This window comes from Aquarana catesbeiana, linkage group LG06, assembly GCF_042186555.1.
Source record: "Aquarana catesbeiana isolate 2022-GZ linkage group LG06, ASM4218655v1, whole genome shotgun sequence".
NCBI lineage: Eukaryota > Metazoa > Chordata > Amphibia > Anura > Ranidae > Aquarana > Aquarana catesbeiana.
The window spans coordinates 86,278,793-86,304,568 of record NC_133329.1 but is presented as its reverse complement, the minus strand read 5'-3'; the positions used below and the strand labels follow the sequence as shown (position 1 = coordinate 86,304,568).

At 41.8% G+C, this 25,776-nt stretch overlaps 1 protein-coding gene across 2 annotated transcripts in view; it reads right to left on the bottom strand.

Moving 5' to 3' along the window:
- Window positions 1-25,776, bottom strand: part of LLGL1 (LLGL scribble cell polarity complex component 1) — a 134,385-nt gene that overhangs the window by 10,865 nt on the left and 97,744 nt on the right. For both annotated transcript variants that reach the window (XM_073636375.1, XM_073636376.1), the window contains exons 10-17: window positions 23,453-23,670; window positions 22,907-22,974; window positions 19,948-20,101; window positions 15,616-15,720; window positions 12,835-13,127; window positions 7,618-7,771; window positions 7,103-7,256; window positions 484-767 (exon numbers count right to left, since the gene is read on the bottom strand). In XM_073636375.1, the coding sequence (XP_073492476.1) occupies window positions 484-767; window positions 7,103-7,256; window positions 7,618-7,771; window positions 12,835-13,127; window positions 15,616-15,720; window positions 19,948-20,101; window positions 22,907-22,974; window positions 23,453-23,670 (1,430 nt within the window). The remainder of the gene's footprint in view (window positions 1-483; window positions 768-7,102; window positions 7,257-7,617; window positions 7,772-12,834; window positions 13,128-15,615; window positions 15,721-19,947; window positions 20,102-22,906; window positions 22,975-23,452; window positions 23,671-25,776) is intronic.

Below are 25,776 nucleotides of genomic sequence, written 5' to 3'. Positions count from 1 at the left end.
AGATTGTTGTACGTCAAAGGAACGCACAAAGCTTAACCTGCTCATGCAGAATGGTACCATCAATCCAGGAATTCTTGGACGCCCTTGAAAGTAAAGTCTCTTCTGAAGTACGAAGCTGAAAATTCCAGTCATTCCGGAAACCGTTTCCATACTGCAGTTCTTTTCACAAAGGAGCAATCCATCCTGACAGTTTTTTCTTTAGATAGATAAGCTAGAGCAATGGCATACCTAGCATATGAGACACCCAGGGCAAGCAAACACCTGCCTATCCTCTAAGCAATAAAATTATTTACAGTACAAAAATATAAAAATGAAAAATTTGAGCCAGAAAAAAAAAAAAAGGAAGGAGGCAGCAATGAAAATTGTAGTGCCCCTGCTCATTAATGGTTAGCATTAAATGACCTGCTTACATAGGTAGTCTCAACAAACTACATCTAGTGTAGAGGTATTATCTGGGTATGGCTGGCCTTATAAAAGCAATACCTTAAACTGCTCCTCCGAAACAATCAGCACAGAGTGTGTTCCCTGCATGTCAGGTGCTTTGGCCAGATCACGCGACACCTCAAACGGTTCTGGGAGAGGGTTGCCCCGTCCATCCAAGACTGCTATGGAGACAACAGGAGCTCGATGCATAAGCTGAATTTCTTTGCCCAGCACGGCCTCTGCTGAGCGTTCCGAGAACTTCTCCCGCGAAGGGACTTCTAAGGCATAGGCAAAGACTGAGCCAGAGTTTGTGCCAGCCCACAAGGTGGGCCCGTGGTGGACAGCTGCAAAGAGGAAACAAGGTGAGACGGTAAGGGGCTACACAACATTACAGGTTTCCTTCACAGGCTCCAGAAACAAAACTCACATCAAAGGTCTACAGCCAAATGGACCCATTTTTCCCAAATTATCATTCTGTATAGTCAAAATATAAGATAAAGCAAAAACACACAGATCCATAGCTCCATTCAAGACTGGTCTGTCCTGCACATGGACAACCTGGGTGCCAGCCATCAACGTCTATCTCCACTCCACTAAAAATAGGTAAAAAAAAACTGGTGCACTCCAATTAGCTCTTCTTGCATAATTTTTAATAATCAGTACATTGACTGCATAGAGTGATGTCTCCAACTCAAAACCAGCCTTCCTTGATGCGTTTTACTACTCCTGGCTTGCTAGCCCCTATCCTTGTGAGCAAGCCAGGAGTGCTAAAACAAGGAAGGCTGGCTTTGGGTTGGAGACATCACTGTATGCAGTCATTGCACTGATTATTAAGAATAATGGAAGAGCTCATTGGAGTGCGGATGTTTTTTTCCCCATTTTCCAAAAAAGAGCAGTGCCTAAAATTAATTTGTGCTTAACCACTTCCCGACCGCCGCACGACTATGTACGTCCTAAGTTTGAACGGGGATATCGTTGTTATGGCAGCAGCTAGCTGCCATAACCCCGGTATCCCCGTTTTCGTGCGGCGGCCGGCTTTCAGATAAAAGTGGTCCCTGCGGCGGATTCGCCGCGAGATCACTTTTAATCGGTGGCGGGAGAGGGCACCCCCCCTCCCGCCGCGATCCGGTGCCCTCCGCCGCTTACCGGAGCCGTCGGTAGCGGCGGAGGCGATCGCGTCCTGTTCTCTGGTGTGTCTGGAGACGAGTGAGGCCAAGATGGTGCTCACTCGTCTCCATGACACTGCTGGGCGGAAGCGACGTCAAAACGTCACTTCCGTCCACGCCTCTTAAAGGCATATTTTTTCAAATGTCATTTTTCTAAATGACTTTTTTTTTTTTATTGCATTTTAGTGTAAATATGAGATCTGAGGTCTTTTTGACCCCAGATCTCATATTTAAGAGATCCTGCCATGCTTTTTTCTATTACAAGGGATGTTTACATTCCTTGTAATAGAAATAAAAGTGACACAATTTTTTTTTTTTTTTTAAACAGTGTAAAAATAAATAAATATTGTAAAATAAATAATAAAAATAAAAAAAAAAATTTTTAAAACCCCCCTGTCCCGACGAGCTCGCACGCAGAAGCGAACGCATACGCGAGTAGCGCCCGCATATGAAAACGGTGGTCAAACCACACATGTGAGGTATCGCCGCGACCGGTAGAGCGAGAGCAATAATTCTAGCCCTAGACCTCCTCTGTAGCGCAAAATATGCAACCTGTAGAATTTTTTAAACGTCGCCTATTTAAATTTTCGAGGGTAAAAGTTTGACGCCATTCCACGAGCGGGCGCAATTTTCAAGCATGACATGTTGGGTATCAATTTACTTGGCGTAACATTATATTTCACAATATAAAAAAAAATTGGGATAACTTTACTGTTGTTTTATTTTTTTATTCAAAAAAGTGAATTTTTTCCAAAAAAAGTGCGCTTATAAGACCGCTGCGCAAATACGGTGCAAAAAAAAGTATTGCAATGACCGCCATTGTATTCTCTAGGGTGTTAGAAGAAAAACCATATATAATGTTTGGGGGTTCTAAGTAATTTTCTAGCAGAAAAACCTGTTTTAAACACGTAAACACCTAAAATCCAAAACGAGGCTGGTCTTAAAGTGGTTAATCAAAGACTGCTACATCAAATGAACAAGCACTTTCAAAAGTATCTCTGAAAAAACCAACAGACATGCAGTGAGAGAGAAACATTAAAATCAGATTGAAATCGGACTCCTTTTGAGGCTTACTCCTTAATCACAGCAGTTATCCAAAATATATGCTAATTGCATGACCTTTAGATCCTAATATGTAGTACAAAAAGTGTAAAATGTGAAGCTTACAACCAGAATTTCAGTCGGATAACAGCTGTAGTTCTAATTCAATGCATTAAAAACCACACAGTAGTTTCCTTTGACTGCAAAAAGATCTTATAGGGTGGGAAGTATGGAATATATATTTATTTTACCATATAGATCAACACACAAACTATTATTTTGGGTAGTGGGCTAAATGCACTGATTGTGCCCTGCACGCAAGGCTATACTAACGCTGTCACTTGCAGTTGGCCGTGTTAAATGTTTGTTGCAGGAAAATACATCAGTGTTCTGTGCCACCATAGTTGGGCTCTTTGATGGCTGTGGCACAGGGAGAACTGAGAGCTCTGCTGGAGATGCAAGAAGGCTGAATATTCTTCTTCATACCGTCAGGTTTTGGTGGAGTTGAACAATTGTACAATTAGGATATAATGCAAGATACGGATTGTTTAGCAAAACTGGAAAATAGTACTGTCAGCCAATGGTGGCCCTGAAATGCAGTAGTAATGTTTTATGTTCATATAAATGGAAAGCCACACTCAAACTGCTTTTTATTGTATATATTTATAATATCATGTGGGAAAACCATCACAGCTGGAAATGTGTATCATGCAGATGCACCTAATCATAAAATACTACATCCACTTTACAACTGAAAAGGACATACAAGCCAAACCGTAAAAATATGACACGTCTCATTTATAACTCAATTCACAGGGTTGAACAGAATAGGGATTGGTTCAGCAAATTTCCCTCCAGACATAGGGGTTGATTTACTAAAGGCAAATAGACTGTGCACTTTGCAAAGTGCAGTTGCTCCAGAGCTTCGTAAATTAGGCAATGCCTTACTTTGGAAAAAAATACCCAATCACATGCAAGGAAAATAAAATAACAGCATTTTTGCTTGCACATGATTGGATGATGGAAGTCAGGAGAGCTTCTGCTCATTTACTAAGCTCTGGAGTAATTGCTCTTGCAGAGTGCACAGTCTATTTGCCTTTAGTAAATCCAACCCATATAGTGTACGATTTACATTTTCTTCACATTTGTGAACAAAAAACAAACACCTCTCTCATCTATTATATAGAAATTGAAATTGTTCGTCAAGCAGAAACTATAAAGCTTTATCTATTGTCTTGATTTTTTTTAAAGCAGTACAGTTCCCTGTAACCAAGCACTCCTGTGCTTTGAGCCTCCTAGTTGTAAAACTGCAGTGTGAGATCTATGGCACTACTGCCTCATACTGCAAGTCTTACCAGATTTGGAGTGAGGTTTGGTGATGTCATTACTATGCTGCTCCCTGTTCTCCTTGCTGGAGAGGAGGATGCACCTGAGGACCTGCAGTGCTAGGCTCTTCTTACTTCTGTTTAATTAATTTTGTGAATCTATGCTTCCATCATTTCTCCTGCTTGATTATTTCTATAGCCATCATATCATGAGGTGGCAGCTCTGATATGAAGAAGCAACACACACACAGTGCAGGGGAAAAGATCAGCTGCTGGGAGACCACAGGCAATACTGGTGACTAGCCATTAGTTCTCTGTATGCCTTCGGGCACAGATTCCATCAGTGACTCTTTAAAGCGGAGCTCCACTCAAAAAAATTTTTGACAGGTTAGCATCTACAGTAGTTGTAGCTGCTGACTTTAAAAAATGTTGTGGGGGGGGGGGGGAGCTGAAGCTCCGCTTTAACCATTTTCCAACCGCCCAATAGCAGATTTACTGCTACAGGGCAGTCATTCTGTGCAGAATTATACATGCATACACACACACCCAGTTGTGCTCATAAGTTTACATACCCTGGCAGAATTTATGACTTCTTGGCCATTTTTCAGAGAATATGAATGATAACACAAAAACATTTTTCACTCATGGTTAGCGTTTGGCTGAAGCCATTTATTATCAATCAACTGTGTTTACTCTTTTCATATCATAATGGCAACAAACTACCCAAATGGCCCTGATCAAAAGTTTACATACCCTGGTCATTTTGGCCTGATAACATGCACACAACCTGACACAAAGGGGTTTGAATGGCTATTAAAAGGTAACCATCCTCACCTTTGATCAATTTGCTTGTAATTGGTGTGCATGTATAAAAGGTCTCCTGACAAACCCTTGCATCTTTCACCCAGTGCTGCACTGACGTTTCTGGATTCTGAGTTATGGGGAAAGCAAAAGAATTGTCAAAGAATCTGCGGGAAAAGGTATTTGAACTGTATAAAACAGTTAAGGGATATAAAAAGATATCCAAGTAATTGAGAATGCCAATCAGCAGTGTTCAAACTCTAATCAAGAAGTGGAAAATGAGGGGTTCTGTTGAAACCAAACCACGGTCAGGTAGACCAACTGATATTTCAGCCACAAATGCCAGGAATATCCCACAAATAACTTCAGGTGAAATACAGGACTCTCTGAAAACATGTGGGGTGGCTGTTTCAAGATGCACGATAAGAAGGCACTTGAAGAAAGATGGGCTGCATGGTCGAGTCGCCAGAAGAAAGCCATTACTACGCAAATGCCACAAAGTATCCCACTTACAATAGGTCAAACAGCACAGAGATAAGCCTCAAACCTTCTGGCACAAAGTCATTTGGAGTGATGAGACCAAAATTGAGCTTTCTGGCCACAACCATAAACGCTACATTTGGAGAGGAGTCAACAAGGTCTATGATGAAAGGTATGGAGGTGGATCGCTGATGTTTTGGGGATGTGTAAGCTACAAAGGCACAGGAAATTTGGTCAAAATTGTTGGCAAGATGACTGCAGTATGTTATCAAAAAATACTGGAGGAACATTTGCATTCATCAACCAGGATGTTGCGCATGGGACGTACTTGGACATTCCAACATGACAATGATCCAAAACACAAGGCCAAGTCGACCTGTCATTGGATACAGCAGAATAAAATGGAGGTTCTGGAGTGGCCATCTCAGTCTCCTGACCTCAATATCATTGAGCCACTCTGAGGAGATCTCAAAACGTGCAGTTCATGCAAGCCCAATTTACAGGAACTGAAGGCTTTTTGCCAAGAGGAATGGGCAGCTTTACCATCTGAGAAGATAAAGAGCCTCATCCGCAAATACCACAAAAGACTTCAAACTGTCATTGATGTTAAAGGGAGCAATACACAGTATTAAGAACTGGGGTATGTAAACTTTTGATCAGGGTCATTTGGGTAGTTTCTGTTGCCATTAGGATTTAAAAAGACAATTGATTAATACATTGCTTCAGCCAAACACTAACCATGAGTGAAAAAAGTTTGTGTTATCATTCATATTCTCTGAAAAATGACCAAGAAATCATAAATTCTGCCAGGGTATGTAAACTTATGAGCACAACTGTATATACACACACACATACGCAATTCTGCACTTCTACATCTTGTCATTCTGCACTTCCGGGTAGGGGGCACTGTTTCTGCCAAGATTAGTCACAGCAGAAGCCAATCAATGGACTTCCTTTGCCCAACACCTGATCGTCGAAAAATACAGGACGCTCTATGGATATCATGGATTTTGTTTCCCTGCAAAGAAGGGGAGAAAATCCATCACATCCCTTAGTAAAAAGCACAACATAGTACACAAAAATACTTGTTGGGCACACATTTCGTCCTAGGCGTTTAGCCCCTTCCCAGTTCATGTCATCAGTATAGTGGCTGTGCATAATTTTAGCACTGATCACTGTATTAGTGTCACTGGCTCCCACAATGTGTCAAAAGTGTCAGTTTGTCCACCGCAATATCGCAGTCCCACTATAAGTCGCTGATCACCACCATTACTAGTATAAAAATTAATACAATTACAGTATATAGCCTATAGTTTGCAGATGCTATTACTTTTGCACAAACCAATCAATTTACACTTATTGGGATTTTTTTCTACCAAAAATATGTAGCAGAATACAAATTGGCCTAAATTTATGTAGAGATTAGAATTTTTTTATTCGATATATTCTAGAACAGAAAGTAGAAAATATTATTTTTTTCAAAATTGGCTTTAGTTTACAGCACAAAAAAAAAAAAAAAAAAGGAAAAAGGAAAAAAAACAAAAAAAAACAAAAACAAAAAAACAGTGATCTTTGTGAGAGGAAAAAAAATTTAAAAAAAAAGTACATAAATTTGATGTATGCACAGCGTTGCATGACCGTGCAAATGTCAGCTAAAGTAACGCAGTCAAGTATCGCAAAAAAAGGCCTGGTCATGGGGGGGCGGGGGGGTGAATCTTCTGGAGGTCAAGTGGTTGACATGTAGTAAGGAGAGATTGCTGTTACCATGTACATATGTAATAACAAAATATAAATAAAACCTTTAAATTGATCAGGCTAGGGCGTAAAGAAAAAGGATTAGATGCTCATTATGCAAAGCGCTCATACCATCCCGTAAGAATGTGTCAGCGAAGTACAAGCAGCGCACAACACCGGACAGCGAATCGTCGGCAGAACGTGGCTCAATTCTCCTCTGCACTGGGGTCACCTCCAGGTCATGTGGGCCAACCTGCTCTGCCAGATGGGCATTGGCCTCTTGTAGCTGATAGTAAAAAAAAAAAAAAAAAAAAGCAGAAAGTAAACACTAGGTGGCAGCAATCACCAGCACTAGAGACAAAGCTGATCAGAACATTTGTCCGCAGCAAATAATCAAAATTGCTCAATTTCACGCAGCAGAAAAGGCTACTGTGAACCATAAACCAGTTTTCCAACAGTATGTAAAAATGTCTCCATTAAGTGGTTCTACTGGTCTCTTACACAGGGTTGAGTAACCTTTGGTGCTTGTTCGCACTGGGGTGCACAAATACATCTTGTCAGCTGCTGTTTTTTGGATTAAGGGAGCAAACATGCCACTATGGACTAATCTATCAAGAAAAAAAAAAGACAGACAAACACACACTTACCCGGCTATTGGGGCTCGCCGTATTTGGCCTTTTCTTTCCAGATACTCTACTTTTTCGGATTCGGCGAAACGACTGGCGGAGAGACTTCTTTAAAGACTTCACCCTGGACAAGGGCCCCTCCATGGCCATGGAGTCATTGGGGTGAAGGGTGCATCTGAAATGACAAGGCTGACATTATAAAAAAACAAAAAAAATAAACACCACATGTAACAAGAGTTACAAACAAAAGCTACCAACATCCCAATGGTCACATGGGGGGGGGGGGGTTATCCCGAGTTGGCATACAGTTTTTTGTTACGGTTCAAACCCATAAGCAGCGACATAACTCAAAGGTTAAAGACTTCCTGTGTCCTTCAATGGGCTGATCTCTTTAAACTGTTCCCCGATACAGACCTTTACATAAAAACTCATAACAGTTCACATTAAAGCTGAACTCCAGGCAAAACAGGTGAAATACATCAAATCGGAGGTGTTTGATCTGCCAAAGGATTTGTAGTTCAGTTCTGAGTTTTATACAGCTAACCAGCTTGGTAAGCTAACCCGTTCCCTGCTGCAGTTAAAGTGTTACTAAACCAAAAGCAAAATCAGTCTGTAGATGCAGTAAAGCATGCTAGTTATACTCACTGTGGAACCAAAGGGGTTAATCCTCCGCATTGGGGTAAAAAAGGCTGTTTGATCATCCCCTTCTTCCACTGTCCCCAATCTATCTCCTCATAAGACAGAGCCTTTGGAGTCACTCTGCACATGCTCAGTTTGTTGTGTATAGCTAGAGAGGTTTTTTTTCTTGGGAGGGTGCATGTGATCAGCACAGGGCCAATCAGCACTGTCCAGACAGAGGGTCAGAGGTCCTGCATCCTCATAGGACAGTCAGAGGAGAATGAAAACTCCTCCTACAAGCTTTAACCAGACACTGATCAAAGTCACAAGACTGATATCTTGCTGATTAAAAAAAAAAAAAGTATTTAGCCATTTATATTTACTAAAACTATTGCATTTCTATGTTCTGTGTACTGTGGGAGACCAGATATAGTGAATGCAGGGTCCTACGTTTAGTATCACTTTAACCACTTCCATACCAGGCCACAGAAAAAAAATGACGCTAGCAGGAACAGCTCCTCCCTCCGGGCGGGCGTCATGACGTCCTCCGGTTCTCGACGCGGCGATCAGGGATGAGGCGTATCCCTCAGGACACAGCTCATCCCTGATCAGTGTAAAGAGCCAATAAAAATGGCTCTTTACCACGTGATCGGCTGTTTCCAATCACAGCCGGTCACAAGCATTGTCCTCATGCATGCCGCTCATTTGCACCCCCAAGGGTGCGCAGAGCGGCGATCGGGGATGAGGAGTGTCACTCTGACACAGCCCATACTCGATCGGGGTAAAGAGCCCCAACCACAGCCAGTCACAGAATGTAAACAAACCGCGGTAACCAGTTGTTACCAGATTCTCCTCATTACACACCGATTGTGTGCAAGGAGGAGACAGCGGTACCAGCCAGTTACCGCTTACAGTACAAAGTAAAACACACTGATTGCCACCAGTAATAAAGAGGACCTGTCACCAGCCCATCAGAGTACCAGAGTACCTGCCCCCACAGGGAGTACCTATCTACTAGATTGTAAGCTCCTTGAGGGTAGGGATTGATGTGAATGTACAATGTATATGTAAAAGCGCTGCGTAAATTGACGGCGCTATACAAGTACCTAAAATAAATAAAATAAATCTGCAGACCATCAGAATACCTGAGAACCTGTTTCCAGCCTAGAGTACCCGAGTACCTATCTGCAGCCCATCAGAGTACCCGAGAACCTATCTGCAGCCCATCAGAGTACCCGAGTACCTATCTGCAGCCCATCAGAGTACCCAAGTACCTATCTGCAGCCCATCAGAGTACCCAAGTACCTATCTGCAGCCCATGCCTCATATTATACGTTGGGGTGTTTTACCCACAACATTCTATTGTTCTGCAGCTCCAGGACCTTCAAAAGTGTGATAGGTCATCAGGAAATAAGATATGTAATTTATGCTCCTAGAACACCTGACAGCGCTCCTTGCATGTTGGACCTCTCTATGTGGCCAGGCTGTGAAAAAGTCTCACACATGTGGTATTGCCATACTTGGGAAGAGTAGCAGAATGTATTTTGGGGTGTGATTTTTGCTATGTACATGCCATGTGTTAGAAATATTTTATAAAAATGGACAACTTTGTGTAAAAAAAAAAAAAAAATATTATGTGTTTTCTTTTTTTTTTATACATTTTCTAAAAACTTGTGGAAAAAAATGGCATGTTCAAAAGACTCATAAAATATACGTTGGGGTGTTTACTTTCCAAAATGTGTTCATTTTGTGGGCAATTTCATTGTCCTGGTGCGCCAGGACCTTCAAAAAGGTAATAGGTTGTTAGGAAATGATATGTGCAATTTATGCTCCTAGACCGCCTGACGACGCTCCTTGCATGTTGAACCTCTCTATATGGCCAGGATGTGAAAAAGTCTCACACATGTGGTATAGCCATAACTCTGGAGTAGCAGAATGTATTTTGGAGTGTAATTGGAAGTACACATATGCTGTGTGTGAGAAATAACTTATGACAATTTTGTGTTAAAAAAAAAAAAAAAAAAAAAAAAAGTGGGAAAAAAATTACAACTTCAAAAAACTCACCATGCCTCTTAATATCTTGGACTGTCTACTCTTCAAAAATGGGTCATTTGGGGGATATTTGTACTGTCCTGACATTTCAGGGCCTCGAGAAATGATAGGCTGTCAGTGGATCATGTGTGATCAATTTTCAATGATTTGCACCATAGCTTGTAGACTCCAAGACCCCATACATACCATTAGATTTTCTGCAGATTTTTGTCTTCAGATTTACCAAAACCATATAATATGAGCTCAAACCTTAAGAGTTTCAATTTGTATGCAATCAGGCACAGGCAGACCCTTGCACTACATGGTCTTGGTAAATCTAAAGACAAAAATCTGCAGAAAATCTAATTGCGTGTATGGGGCTATCACACAAGCTAAATAATATCCACTAATTTGGGTTATTTTTACCAAAGATACGTAGCAGTATAAATGTTGGCCCAAATTTATGAACAAAAATTACTCATTTGCAAAATGTTATAATGGAAACAAAAAAAAAAAAAAAAAAAGTGTTCCCCCCCCCCCCAACCCCCTAAAATGTTCGCTCTTTTTTCACTTATGTGGCAAAAAATAAAAAACCCAGTGGTGATTAAATACCACCTAAAAAAAAAAAAAAAAAAATTTGTTTGGGTACAGTGTAGCATGACTGAGTAATTGTCATTCAAAGTGCAAGAGCACTGAAAGCTGAAAATTGGTCTGGGCAGGAAGTGCCCTATATTGAAGTGGTAAAGCAGCACAGCTAAGTCACCAACCTGCCCACAGCCCAAGACTAGACAGTGAAGGAGTAGCAATTAATTGAGGTCGCCCTTCTGCTCTCTCCTCCTGTCAGTGCATGAATACTATTATACATTTAAAATAATGTAATAATTTATTTTTATTAATACACAACTACATTTACTGTGTTTTTTATATTTGCCTGGAGTTCAGCTTTAAGCCATTTATGTGCAGTTGTCCTTTAATTGAAGCAGGCTTGTTTGAATCAGCGTGTGTTCCAATTTTACAAAACAGGCTGCTAATCGTCTTATGGGAGAATCCCAGTCACAACAACCATTTGTGGCTGGATATACTATACACCGCACAGAAACATTTCTGACTAAAGAGCTTTCACTGCAAACTACTCCGCAGATCAAGATACAGCATGTAGCCTTACCTCCGGGACCAGCTCTGGTACCGAGACACCACTCAATGCATTTTTAATGAGAAGGAGGAAGAGAAAGACAAAGCCACAGAGCTGTGCCGTCTAATACAGCCAGCTGCACGTAATGCAGTCTACATATTATTACACAGTACTGGACATACAACATCAGTCACAATGCCAATACTGACACATCAGTGCTTGTTCTGCAGAAGCCTGAACAACCCCATTGCAGTCACGCACACATTCTATAGGGACAATTTTAAGTTGAACCTTAGACAAATCGCTAATCACACAGATTGCACTCATATGTTGGGAGTTGTGTTACCTGCCAAAGGATTTGTATTCCTGTCTACTCAGTCCTGAGATTAAGGCCTCGTTCACATTTGGCAATGTGGAATTCCACCTCAAACATGGTGCAGATTTGCCACGGCCAACCACATCACGCAAAGCTTGTTGCCTAAATAAAAGCTCGCTGCCTAAATAAAAGCTCCTGCTCCTTTTTGGTCAAGGTTTGCACAATGCGGTTTGCCAAGCGACAATCACGGCAAAACCGCACAATGTTTGAGTTGCCATTAAAAATAAATGGCACCCAAACACGCGTTGCGCATTTTGCCATGATATCAGTAGACTCAAACAGAATCACAGCAATTATTACACCCCCACTTCCAAAAACGCCAGATGTGAACAGGGCCTTACACAACACAGTCTGTCTGGTAGGGCAGGAGAACGGATTTTTTTTTTCTGCTTTAGTTATGCGACACGTCTTGCCCCTCTCCCAGCCTGTGACTAGACCGTGAAAGGAGTAGCAGCAGACTGATGAGCTCATCCCTCTCACTCTGCTTTCTCCCCCTATCAGCATGCTCCGTGTTAGCACATATTAACTGCAGAGCAACCGACTGCCTCCTTGTGCGGCTTCTCCCTCTCCCAGTGTGGGCGCTGCTCTACAGGGACTGCAATTAAAAAAAATAAAAAAAACTGATACCTTGTCAAATTTAGGCACTTGCATTGCCTGCATTAAAAAAAAACAAAAAAAAACAACTCAATATTTCTGATTACAGAGTTGCATGCATTTAGGCATTTTACATCTGCCTGGATTTCAGCTTTAAAACAAGCTTTTTCATGCACAACAATGTAAAGCCTATTTTACATGGGTTTTTCCAACTGCCCTAAAGCCATATTGAGTCAATAGATAGAGTGGGAAAGGGAAAAAAAAAACCTCTGACAGGTTTTCATAGCTTTTGTTGTCCTTGCTGAGAAGATTTTCCCTTAGTTTCTGCGTGGTCACTAAGACAGAAAGTGAGCAGAATCACTTCTCACAGGCAGTTTTGATGCAGATGCCACTTGCTGCCAACTCCCTCAAAACCATGACATGCACAGAGGTCTCCATCCACAGCATCGTGTTTCCCAGCCAAACTCAAAATATACGGAGCATTCACCTGGCCAGAACTGGGCTCCTCCTGTGGTAGTCAAAGATTCCAAAGCCGTGACTGGTGCCAAAAGCCACCAAATTCCACTCTGAGTGTAAGGAGACAGCTGTGACGGCAGCAGGGGGCATACATTGTACCAATATGGTGGTCTGGAAACCAGAAGGGAAGAAAAGGGAGCCGTTCCTTGGGATCAGCCGGTCATGGCCTTTCCACGTGAAGCCTTCCCGATCTTGTAAGAGGTCAACGGTTGCTACGCTGATCATATGATCGGATTTCTCGTCACTCAGATCCATCAGCAGCACCTAGAAGATACAACACACACAAAGAGAGATAAAATAGATCATTAAAAACAAAGGACACAAATATAACATAACTTGGTTTAGACAAAACAACCTTTAACCACTTGCCTACTGGTTACTTTTACCCTCTTCCTGCCCAAGCAATTTTCATCTTTCAGCGCTGTCACTTTAATTGACAATTGTGCACTCATGCTACACTGTACCCATATGACATTTTTATCATTTTTTTTTCACACAAATAGAGATTTCTTTTGGTAGTATTTAATCACCACTGAGATTTTTTATTTTTTGCTAAACGATAAAAGACCAAGAATTTAAAAAAAAAATAAATAAATAAATAAAAAAAAAATCATAGTTTGTTATAAAATTTTGTAAACCAATAATTTTTCTCCTTAATTGATGTGTACTGATGAGGCTGCACTGATAATCAGTGCCGTTATCAGAGCCAACATCCCTTTACCAAAAGCAGATTATCGTCTTTCTTCTTCTCTCCTCATGCTGTCAGCATGAGAAAAGAAAAGCAGATAGCTGGCTTGTGTTTACATCCGGTGATCAGCTGTCATTGGCTGACAGCTGATCATGCGGTAAAGGGCTGCTGTGATTGGCCCTTTACACAGAGCGGTCCACCCGCGTGCTGCAGGGGGTGCGGGGGCAGCGCGGTCACGAGAGGACGTCCACGGACGCCCTCCCAGCAGACTAAGTCCGCTTCCGCGCTGTAGCGGTCTTTCGGCTATAGCATGGGCAGAAAGTAGGGGGGAAGACGGTAGTTGCGCTGCGATGAAGGGGGGGGGGAGCTACAAAGATGACTAAAGTGGCAAAGTGAACTAAAAAAGAAACGGGCCAATGCATGAATGGATCCTACATGCTAAAAGAACATGGTGAGGATGCAGTGCAGTGCAGCGTAGCTGATCAACATGACTATAATGTTGCGGGTAAACAAAGCCTAATATATAAAGGTAATTGTGAAACAGTGACTGTTTGAATATAGCAAAGCAAAAATGCATATAATAACACAAATAGGATAAATAATGACACAATACAAAAAAATATATAATGCAAGAAAAATACATGTGGGCTAGTGCCCCATTAGCAAAAACGTGCCAAATCCTGGTGGATTACAAGTGACAAATCCCTAGGACAAACATGAATAATAGTTCTATCATCCAGTCCAAAAACAAAAACTTGTGATGAGAAACACAAAACAATTCCAATCGTGAAGGGAAGGGGGATCTTCAGTGAGGACACCTCCGTGTTTGCAAGCCTCTTACCTTACAGCTGTAAGGTGTACAGCCTGTGTTGCAAATGACCCGCAGGTGTAGACGTTCCGTGTATAAGGTAGTGACAATGATGAACATGCCATTATAGTCATGTTGATCAGCTACGTTGCACTGCACTGCATCCTCACCATGTTCTTTTAGCATGTAGGATCCGTTCATGCATTGGCCCGTTTCTTTCTTAGTTCACTTTGCCACTTTAGTCATCTTTGTAGCTCCCCCCCCCCCTTCATCACAGCGCAACTACCATCTTTCCCCACTTTTGTCTCATTTGTCCTGCTTTGGATCAGTACTTAGGTGTTGCAGCAGTGTCCTTTTAGCGTAGCCCCCCCCCCCCCCCCCCGACAGCGCAGGAGTTTCCACTTTCACATGGGCAGAAAGTAGTTAATAACAGTCAGAGAAACATGCGAATGTTCTAGAAGAATATAAAAAAAATGTCAGATATGGGTAGGCGGAGATTTTCCTACACACAGCTGACTTTGTCTTGTAGAAGTTTACCTCTAACTGTATACAACGACAAAAACTATGCAACCACACAATATTTTTAAACATGCTGCAAGCTAACTTTTTTCAATAATTTTTATTGAAATTTCAAAGAAGAAGAAAAAAATATATATATATATATATTTTTCTACAGTTAATGGAAACTCGGAATAAAATTAAAAAGCACCCCTTTCCCCCCACGCATACAAGCAAATACACATGTAGCCCTGGCACCCATATGTAAACAGTGAGGTTTTACCATGAACATCGGAGCGGGAGAAATAATTCTAAGGCCATAAGTTATGATTAAATCTAAACAGATAACCTGTACAGGCTTTTAAAACCTTGCCTATGGACAGTTTTAGCCACTGTAGTTTGTCGTCATTTCACAGACATGTGCAGAAGAGGAGCGGACAAGGATAAGCAAGGTGCAAGGTCAGTAAACAAGCCAAAGGTCAGGTGCCAGAGGGATCAAGATCAAGCGTAGCCAGAAGGCAAAACCAGGTAAAGGACAGAAACAAGCAGGGTCTAGTCACGGGCAAAGGAGCCAATGACCACTCCGCTATGATCCCGAGTCTTGCAATGCTTTAAACAGGCCACTAGGTGCCAAAGTCCATTTAAATGTGCATGCTCATGTGACATTTTTAATTTTCTAAATCAGACTCTGGTTGTGTCATGTTTTAGCATGGATTGCTATACAAATCATAACACAAGCTATAGGCATCTCCATTTACCTGTCCTGCAGTTCCTGCCACTACCATCTTGCCGCTGTACTTGCAGAGGGCGATTTTTTGGATGCCTAGCCGAGGGTCATCACTATAAGGGTCAAAACAACCAACCTGTTGGGGGAGAAAAAATAAAATATGATATGCATACAATATGATTAATATATATATATATACACACACACACACACACACACACACACACATACACACAGTGGGGACAGAAAGTATTCAGACCCCCTTAAATTTTTCACTCTTTGTTATATTGCAGCCATTTGGTAAATCATTTCAGTTCATTTTTTTTCCTCATTAATATACACACAGCACCCCATATTGACAGAAAAATTGAATCAAATGAAATTTTTGCAGATTTATTAAAAAAGAAAAACTAAAATATCACATGGTCCTAAGTATTCAGGCTCTTTGCTATGACACTCATATTTAACTCAGGTGCTGTCCATTTCTTCTGATCATCCTTGAGATGGTTCTACACCTTCATTTGAGTCCAGTTGTGTTTGATTATACTGATTGGACTTGATTAGGAAAGACACACCTGTCTATATAAGACCTTACAGCTCACAATGCATGTCAGAGCAAATGAGAATCATGAGGTCAAAAGGAACTGCCTGAAGAGCTCAGAGACAGAATTGTGGCAAGGCACAGATCTGGCCAAGGTTACAAAAACATTTCTGCTGCACTTAAGGTTCCTAAGAGCACAGTGGCCTCCATAATCCTTAAATGGAAGACGTTTGGGACGACCAGAACCCTTCCTAGAGCTGGCTGTCCAGCCAAACTGAGTTATCGGGGGAGAAGAGCCTTGGTGAGAGAGGTAAAGAAGAACCCAAAGATCACTGTGGCTGAGCTCCAGAGATGCAGTCGGGAGATGGGAGAAAGTTGTAGAAAGTCAACCATCACTGCAGCCCTCCACCAGTCGGGGCTTTATGGCAGAGTGGCCCGACGGAAGCCTCTCCTCAGTGCAAGACACATGAAAGCCCACATGGAGTTTGCTAAAAAAAACACCTGAAGGACTCCAAGATGGTGAGAAATAAGATACTCTGGTCTGATGAGACCAAGATAGAACTTTTTTTCCTTAATTCTAAGCGGTATGTGTGGAGAAAACCAGGCTCTGCTCATCACCTGTCCAATACAACCCCAACAGTGAAGCATGGTGGTGGCAGCATCATGCTGTGGGGATGTTTTTCAGCTGCAGGGACAGGACGACTGGTTCCAATCGAGGAAAAGTTGAATGAGGCCAAGTACAGGGATATCCTGGACGCAAACCTTCTCCAAAGTGCTCAGGACCTCAGACTGGGCCGAAGGTTTACCTTCCAACAAGACAATGACCCTAAGCACACAACTAAAATAACGAAGGAGTGGCTTCACAACAACCCCGTGACTGTTCTTGAATGGCCCAGCCAGAGCCCTGACTTAAACCCAATTGAGCATCTAAAGAGAGACCTAAAAATGGCTGTCCACCAATGTTTACCATCCAACCTGACAGAACTGGAGAGGATCTGCAAGGAGGAATGGCAGAGGATCCCCAAATCCAGGTGTAAAAAACTTGTTGCATCTTTCCCAAAAAGACTCATGGCTGTATTAGATCAAAAGGGTGCTTCTACTAAATACTGAGCAAAGGGTCTGAATACTTAGGACCATGTGATATTTCATATTTTTTAATAAATCTGCAAAAATGTCAAAATTCTGTGTTTTTCTGTCAATATGGGGTGCTTTGTGTACATTAATGAGGAAAAAAAATGAACTAGCAAATGGCTGCAATATAAGAGTGAAAAATTTAAGGGCGTCTGAATACTTTCTGTCCCCACTGTGTAGAGCTAGGATATATATATATATATACACACATACACACATACATACATACACACACACACACACACACACACACACACACATATACATACTTTTTCAGTGGTCCAATGGCAGGAGAGGAGTGGCAGCAGCATCAGCAGGTGTTGCCACCACTGGTGGAGGTCGTACTGACAGGTAAGTGTAACATTAATGCAAAAGCCCATCAACGGGGATGGATGCAAATCAGTCCCTTGGAGTCTTGAGTTTCCAAGAAAAATTGTCACACTTGACAAACAAGCACACAACTCTCAACTCTTCGCCAAGGGCTGACCCCACGTTACACACCTGCGCTATAAAAGGAAGGGAGCTGACCGAATAAAGTAACAAATCTTCAAGTCTCTAAACTGGCCATCAGAGAATAAAAGAACATGCCAAAGCGGAGGAGGTAATTGGAAGAGTGAATGGAACAGAAACATTCTAAAAAAGGGCCATAAAGCGAGGCTGAGAGTACAGTGACAGCACAAGATCCACAGTGAAAAATAAGTTATAGGGCGGAGTCGGCTCCATAGGGGAATCTGCACACCAGATGCTGCAAGTCCAAGCGGGCCAAAGCTTGACTTGTGGAAGCCAGGATTAAGAGATGTACGGATCCCATCCAAGTGCTGAGCAGATCTTTGGCTGAACACCCCAGCTTCTCCAGCTGAAGTCATGAACACATCACATTCCAAAGTTTAGTTTACCGTTTCAAACGCAATGCTAGACTTAAAAAAAAAAAAAAAAAAAAAAAAAGGAACCCGTCCATCATGTACAGGCAGACGGAAAAAGACATGGAAGCTCTTCCAAAAGCCAAGGAAATCACTGGGAACAATGGACAGGGTTTGGGCATAAGTGTACAATGGCATCATGTTAAACCTAGTCACAAAATCTTAGTGATTTGGTGAGACATGTCACCTGGGCTACAGCCTCAAAAGCAAAATTGGCCAATTTAGCGGTGTATGAATTTGTATTTAAATACCTATAGACAGCCACTCGAAGCATAAGGTAAAGTAACTGACTATCCTGCATATGCTTTAATTGTCATTATGCCTAAAATGTTTCCAAGGTAATAGTACAGACCACTGTGGTGGTTGCAAGTGCCTGAAATGCCTCAAATCAATGCCACGTGTCCCTAAAAAGTCCCCAAAGGTCCCAATCTCAGACCTCTGTCCAAGTTTCACTCCTTATTTTCAACCATCAAATGCCAGAATATCAATGCACTACAGACTCTGGAATTTAACAGCCAATGAGCGTTGGGATTGTTCACTTCACGAGTTGATGGGGGTCCAATTTCCACTAGGGCACAAGAAATGCATTTAGTGAAAGTGGTACAAGAGGTTAGGGAACCCAACATATCAAGATTATAAAATCAGAACCCGCCATTAAAGTGACTTTTGCAACTTTAGAATTCCATGCAATAAAAGCCATTTAATACTCGGTTCTGCTGCCAAACGTCACCTTCTTGAGTAGAGAAATCTTGCTGGAAAATCTTCTGCATCTGACACAACAAGGAGTGTCAGAGGCTGGTGTCCTCCACTGAGCTCTGTAGTTTAATGCTTCGGCCCCTACAGCACTACAAAGATGTTAAAGTGGTTGTAAACCATTCCATATAAAATCAGTGGAGGGACGATCCTCAGGTGATACAGGTGATACAGAAATGAAACAAATCCTCCTATACAAGTTGTACCCATTTATCTGCACTCTTCTCTACATTCAAATGTCGCTTGTCTGATCTGTCAGAAAGCAGGGGGTGGAGAGCTGAAGTTACTTTGCAGAGCTCAGTGAGGAGAGCTGATTGGAGGGAAGGGAACCCCCCCTTCATACAGGACACTGAAACAGAGCTGCGGCTGTCAATGGAGGTCCCCTCCAGTCACTTTTTCTCTTGGTGTCAGGAAAACTTGTTAGAAGTGATTGATGCTGATAGAGGAATGGGGTAGCAGACAGAAATGACACTTTATGTTGGGGCCGAGTCCCGAGGTCTGTGTCAATGGATGCAGCAGCAGGACTTGGGAGTGAGCCCGCAGCGGCTTTCCATGGGGGCACCCGATGAAGAGATGGGGCCTGGAGCGCCAGCAGGGCACCCCAGAAGATGATCAGGTCTGCTCTGTGTGAAACCCTTGCACAGAGCAGGCAAGTATAGGCATGGCTGTTATAAGAAAAAAAAAAAAAAAAAAAAAAAAAAAAAACACACACACACACACACACAAGTGTTTACAGCCCCTTTAATGATGGAGGGACCAGTGAGATTAACCAGAGTGCAGCAGGAACCTGGATTTTAACACTACTATAAGGGTGCTGGAAGCTGGAGAGTCCTCCAAGACCATCTTAAGATGGCAAAGTTCGGCAGCATGGGCATGCATCAGGACAGACAAATGTTAAACATTTCTTTGAAATGACAAGTGACAAATATCCCAAAGAGTCAAAATATCATCAGTTTCTCGCTACCAAAAAAACCCCCGAAAAAACAAACACAAAATCATACTTTGGCAAACTGCGTACCTTGCGGAAAGGTGGCCAATCATCTTCACAGCTTTGATTCAGGCTTTCATTGTGGTCACAGTCCGTCTGAAAGATACCGGCTGTCGGCAGTTTGTAAAGAGGCCGCAAGGCGACACCAGAAGCATCCCAGAACCGGACAGTACCATCTTCGTGGCTGGTAAAGTTGGAAAAGTTACAAAAGAAAAAAAAAAAAAAAAAAAAAAAAAAAAAAGAAGAAGACGGTTTATTTTATTTCAGGGCAAAATGATGTTTATCCTAGTACAAAAGTAGTCATCTAAAATACTGTCCATAAGACATAACAGATGCCACTACCATATATGGGCAATGAAAGAAAATTTGGATGTGTAGAGTTGAACATTTCACCCATAATTCATAGCTCTAATTAATTTAAGATGATACAGATGCTTGATTCGAACCCACTAACAATTAGAAAAATTGAACACAAAGAATTTAGAATGAAATTTTACTAATGTATGGCCAGCTTTAGGATCAGATTTCAACGCTACAAACGGTGTTTAGAAAGAAATTGGGAGAAATCAAAACACAGAGTAGTTTTCATACACATACACACTGGCTGTCTCTTGCTATACGGGAGTGTCCAGATCACAGGCCTCTCCTCTCCTCCTCCACACATCTGGAGCCTTCTGACAACACTGTTCCTCCCAGCCCTCCACTCCCGGACTCCTGGGGTTTGCCTGAATCCAAACATCGCATTTTCCATATTTTCCATATTTTCTCATCTCTCTCACTGTTCTGTTTTCACTGGCCCAGTTGCCAAATTAAAAACAGTGAGACCCACTGAGCCCACACAAGACTCGGTCATTTACTGCAGCTGGGGAGACATGCAGCAAGATGTCCTTCTATTAAAAAAACAACAATCACGCTGATGTGGATCTCAGATGAATCGCACAGAACGTCGTCTCCTTTTGCTTTTCCCAGTGCAGTGGGTGAAGGTGAAAGGAAAAGTTTGATTGGCTGCTATGGGCAATACAAGATTCTGAAACTTAATCTGACTCAGACACGTCAACAAATAAGCCCAGATGTGGTTCAAAATAAAAGGAACCACAAATCTCAGAATGTCCTCCTACTCAGGTTAACTGCAGGAAGAACTTGTCAGCTATTAAAAAGCAACAGCTTGCTTCAGTACTTTATATAATACATCTGGTTCCAAACAAAAGCAACATTTTTGTATGTACAATTCAGCCAATCAATAAGCTTGTTCAGCTCTTTATAGGTGGCAAGTCTACTTTCAAACGTAGGGGCTCTGCACGATTACACACTTTGTAAAATTAACATGAATTAAAACAGCTCTTTATTCATTAATCCATCATAAAAAGCAGGGAGTTTAACTTGGAATTGGCCTCTTGCAGCCCCCGTACAACAGAGCTCAGATTACCTGTGAATAGAGCAGCACAGGGAGCCAGTAAGTTTCACTGCAGTGATAATGTGCAAAGAAGGAACAAACAGAAGAAAAGAGCAGAGTGACAAATGAATTAATCAGTCTTCTGCTTCTCCTTGCATTGTCCAGTTATAGGCTGGAGGAGGTACAAGAACTATAAGTGCGACTTAACTAGGCAGCCATATGGAAGATGAAGATTAATACTGAAAAATGTAAAGCAATGCACTTAGGGAGCTAAAAATGTACACGCCAGTTACACACTAGAAGGAGAACCTATGGGGGAATGGAGGATGGAAAAAGGATCTGGAGGGGGGGGCCTCACACCGAATAGAAACTATTTAACCTAAGGACTCTAAAGAAGACACGCATCCACACAATGAAGTTGGACAAGAGGCAGTTCAATCTTAAACTGCATAGAGATTCTGAATCCCATTTTACCCGCCCCCCCCCCTCCCCTTAGGGCCACACAGTCCTTGATTCTGAAAGATTCCCCTGGATATTTTTTTTGACCCCCTAGTGTTCCAAAAAAAAAAAAATTATAAAAAAAAAAAAAAAAAAAATGGGTATCATTACACAAGACTTGTTTCAATACCTCATCCTGAACAGGTTATATATGGTACATGTATGCTTTTGGTTATTGCATGCTATCAAATTACATTATGTCTCAGGTTAACCTGAGGCATGTTTTCATTATCAACTCTAACTGTCCCGAAATAGCGAGATTTTGTTGATTTTATCTATGTGATGAAAGCCATTAAAAAATAAAAAAAACCTGCACAGGGGCTTCTGTTAGAGCGGTAAGGACGTAGAACTCCCTTCCACAGGTGGTGGTGTCAGTGGGGAGTATAGCTGAATTTCAAAAAATATATGCATTTAACAGATGCAGTGTACAAGGCTATGGAAAGCGGTAGTTACAAACACAAGCACGCACACGTTGAATTGGATGAAGTGGTGTCTTTATTCAACCTTACCAGCTATGTAACTGCAGTGGAAGAAAAAAAAAAAAAAAAAATCAAATCAGCTCTCCTGTCCTGCCAGATAGGACTGTGCTGTGTGGAACAGCTGTATAATTCTAATAACTAGATGGATAGAAATGCATATCAGATAAAACCTCTCCCTTAAATGTGTGTTTGGCTGGAGTTCACAAAAAATATTATATATATATATATATATATATATATATATATATATATATATATATATATATATATATATATATATATATATATATATATATATATATATATATAATCTTCACAGAAAAAAAAAAAAAAAATGTAAAAAGGTGAACACCAGACAGCCTTTGCTGGCATGGCCGAGCTGTCAACACCCCTGCAGCAGCTCCAGCGGTCCAGGAATATGAAATCCCCGCTCTTCTCCAAAGAACCATTTCAATTCTGATTGGACAGTTCAGCAACCCCAGAAGTAAGTACAGCAGGGACGGAGGGGGAGTTGAGGGGGTGTTGGTTCACCTTTACATTTTTCCTTTAAAGGTGAACTAACCCTTTAAATGTTGGGTCAGCATCAGTACATACAAATAACCGTGCAATGAGAACTTACCCTGTCAGCAAGAGGCCTCTCTGTGACGGCTCCTCGGCCAAACTTTTTCCACCATCTATCGGCCATTTCTAGAAACAAAAAGATAAATAGCAAGTTACAATTCTAATAATGGGATTATACACTGCAATAATGGTAGCAAACAAACACTGTAGTCAGTGCTGCCTAAGGGGGCAATGATGTGATGAAGAGCTACTAAGAGCTTATTTATACTTCCATGTTCAGGTAACACGTGCGTTACTGCAATACACATAAGTGCACTTCATTTTGAATTTGAAGTACCCACACTAAGGCAACACACCTGTATTGTAGTGTGTTCCAATGCATGGCACAAAGTAGTCATTTTTTTACAAAACAAAAACGTGCCTTTTTAGGCGTGCTAGGTTGCATCGGTAGCCTAATGGGCTGCCTTAAAAACAAAGCACGGTACATAAATAGGCTCTGTTTGATTAGAGGTCTTAAAAAAAAAAAAAAAAAAAAAAAAAGGAGGAAGAAGCTTTTTCTACAACCAGTACAATACTAGTGATCACCCCCTGCTTGCAATCTCACCGCAGAAGACAGCTGTGGGTTCTGCTGCTCGCCCGCAATAACGATCCGCTCCCATAGCTTCAGGGAGACGTTGGAGATGTGGTAGGAGCAGGTAATGGCAGATGAATGGAGCGGGGCAAGATACGGTGCAGGGATGGTCGGCCAACCAGGGCTCTCAAGGTCAATAACAACCAATTCTTCCTCCACCAAGACTACCAGAGCTGTGGGATTGTCCAGATCTGGAACAAACCAAAGTTTTAAAGATTAAAAGGCTGACTTATTTTTAAAATATCCAAATCTAACAAAAATGTAGTATACATTGCAGATTACCAGCCCTTAGAAGTGGTGGCTGCATTGATTTTTTCCCTCTTTACTTGCATCTGGTAAACCTGCTGGTACCATACTTCCTGTCCTAGGCTGATCACGCTCACTCACCATACTCTATGGAAAAGCCGAGTTGTCACTCTAGGACAGGACTACAGAACACCTCCCTTTCTCCCCATCTTCATAACATAGGGGGAAGGTGCTCTGTAATTCTCCAAGGTAAACTGGGCAAAGATGAGGACACCGATAGGGATTTCAGTGCAGCAGAGGGCACAGGAAGGTACAAACTCACTGGATTTCTGGCAGAACAGCATGTATTTTTCTGCTCTTACTGAACAGATCCAACAAGCATTTATGTTCATGTAAAAAAGACCAAAGGAGGTCACTAAGAAGTTTATGTGCACTTTCAAACCCAACTCCAGGCAAGAATGTTTTGGTTTTGCATAGGATTCTCTGTAAGGTTTATTGCTCTGCGTCCCCGTTGGAAATATTTCCCTTTACTTTATGTCTAGAAAAGGTTAGAATTTCTTGCAGTGTTTATATTGGTGTCCATGCTTTTTTGTCCTGTGACACATGTACCTCTTGTTTCTTTCAAGGGTGTCACAGAGATAGGAGCGAAGGGAAAAAAAATCTATGTAATAGGCGGTCACAGACAGCAATTTCAAGTCTCCAACACACTATCCAACACAAAAAAAATGGCTGCAATTGAACTTTAAAGTGCGACTTCAATAAACCTCCACTGACTTTTTATTTAAATGGTCAATTGCGCCTTGTTAGTTCACTAAGAACTACAAGCTGTCAGCCGCAATGGCTGACAGTAGTTGTAGTTCTCCCATTTACAGAACTTTTTTGAATGAATAATGCACATATTCGCCAGCACACCATGGATCATCAAATGTTGTCTGAAAGCTTTTATTGCAGAACGATCACAAAGGACCAAGTGCAACATTTCAGAGCTGCACAGGACCCCTTCGACAGACGTGCCTGACGAAGGGGTCCTGCACAGCTCAGAAACATTGCACTTGGTCCTTTGTGATGTGATCTTTCTGCAATAAAAGCTTCAGACAACATTTGATGACCAGAGGTGCGCTGGCGAATATATTCATTGATCTGTGATGGGTCTAATTTCCAGCTGGTAGTCATTGCAGCCCCCGCCACTGATGAGCCTATGCCCAGGAACGTGTGTGATGAGAATATTTGCATTACTCTGTCAACGAATGACGAACGAATGGCGGGGCTCAGTTAGTAACATGTTACATCATAAATACGGGTGTAACATGTTACAAAAGGTGAACTTATTTAAACCTGAATTCCAGCTATGGCTTTTTTGCATATAGTTACATTGGTCAAAATTGAACCAGTGGATGTATGCATATGCCATAAATCCGCTACTAAAAAGTGATTGCCTCCAGTGATTGCCTCAATCTGCTGCATAGTGAACACAGGGGCCATTGGCTTGAAACAGAACACCCTTCAATTTACCCAAATGCACAGGGCCCAGAGGATACCTTGATCACTGTAGTAGTAGTAGTATCAGGGACAACTACAATGATCCTACAGGTATGGCATAGTTACCTTGGTCCAAGCTGGATCGATGCAAAGAAAGCCATACCTGGAATTAAGCTTTAAAAAAGCGCTCTCCCAACAGGACAATCAAGTATAGCAATAGGTTAAGGCAGAACTCCAGTTTAAAGGAAAAGAAAAAAAAAATAATACTAAAAAAACAAAAAGCAGCTTTCATTAAGATATGCGTCTTTAACCTGACAACATCTCACTGTCTCCCACAGAAGGTCAACTACTTTTCGAGGCTGAATGACTGTCAGCATCATTCAACCACTTCCTGTGAGCCCAGGCCGTCATGCACCTGCCCCTTTTTGGGTTCATCACCACGCCAGCCTGGGTTCACAGCACTTCTGCATGGAATATCACATATGTAATGTGTGAGTGATGAAGACTGAAGCAAGGACCACCCATCACTGCTGCTTGAGCAGAAGAGGAAGGACCCATGATGTCACTAGATT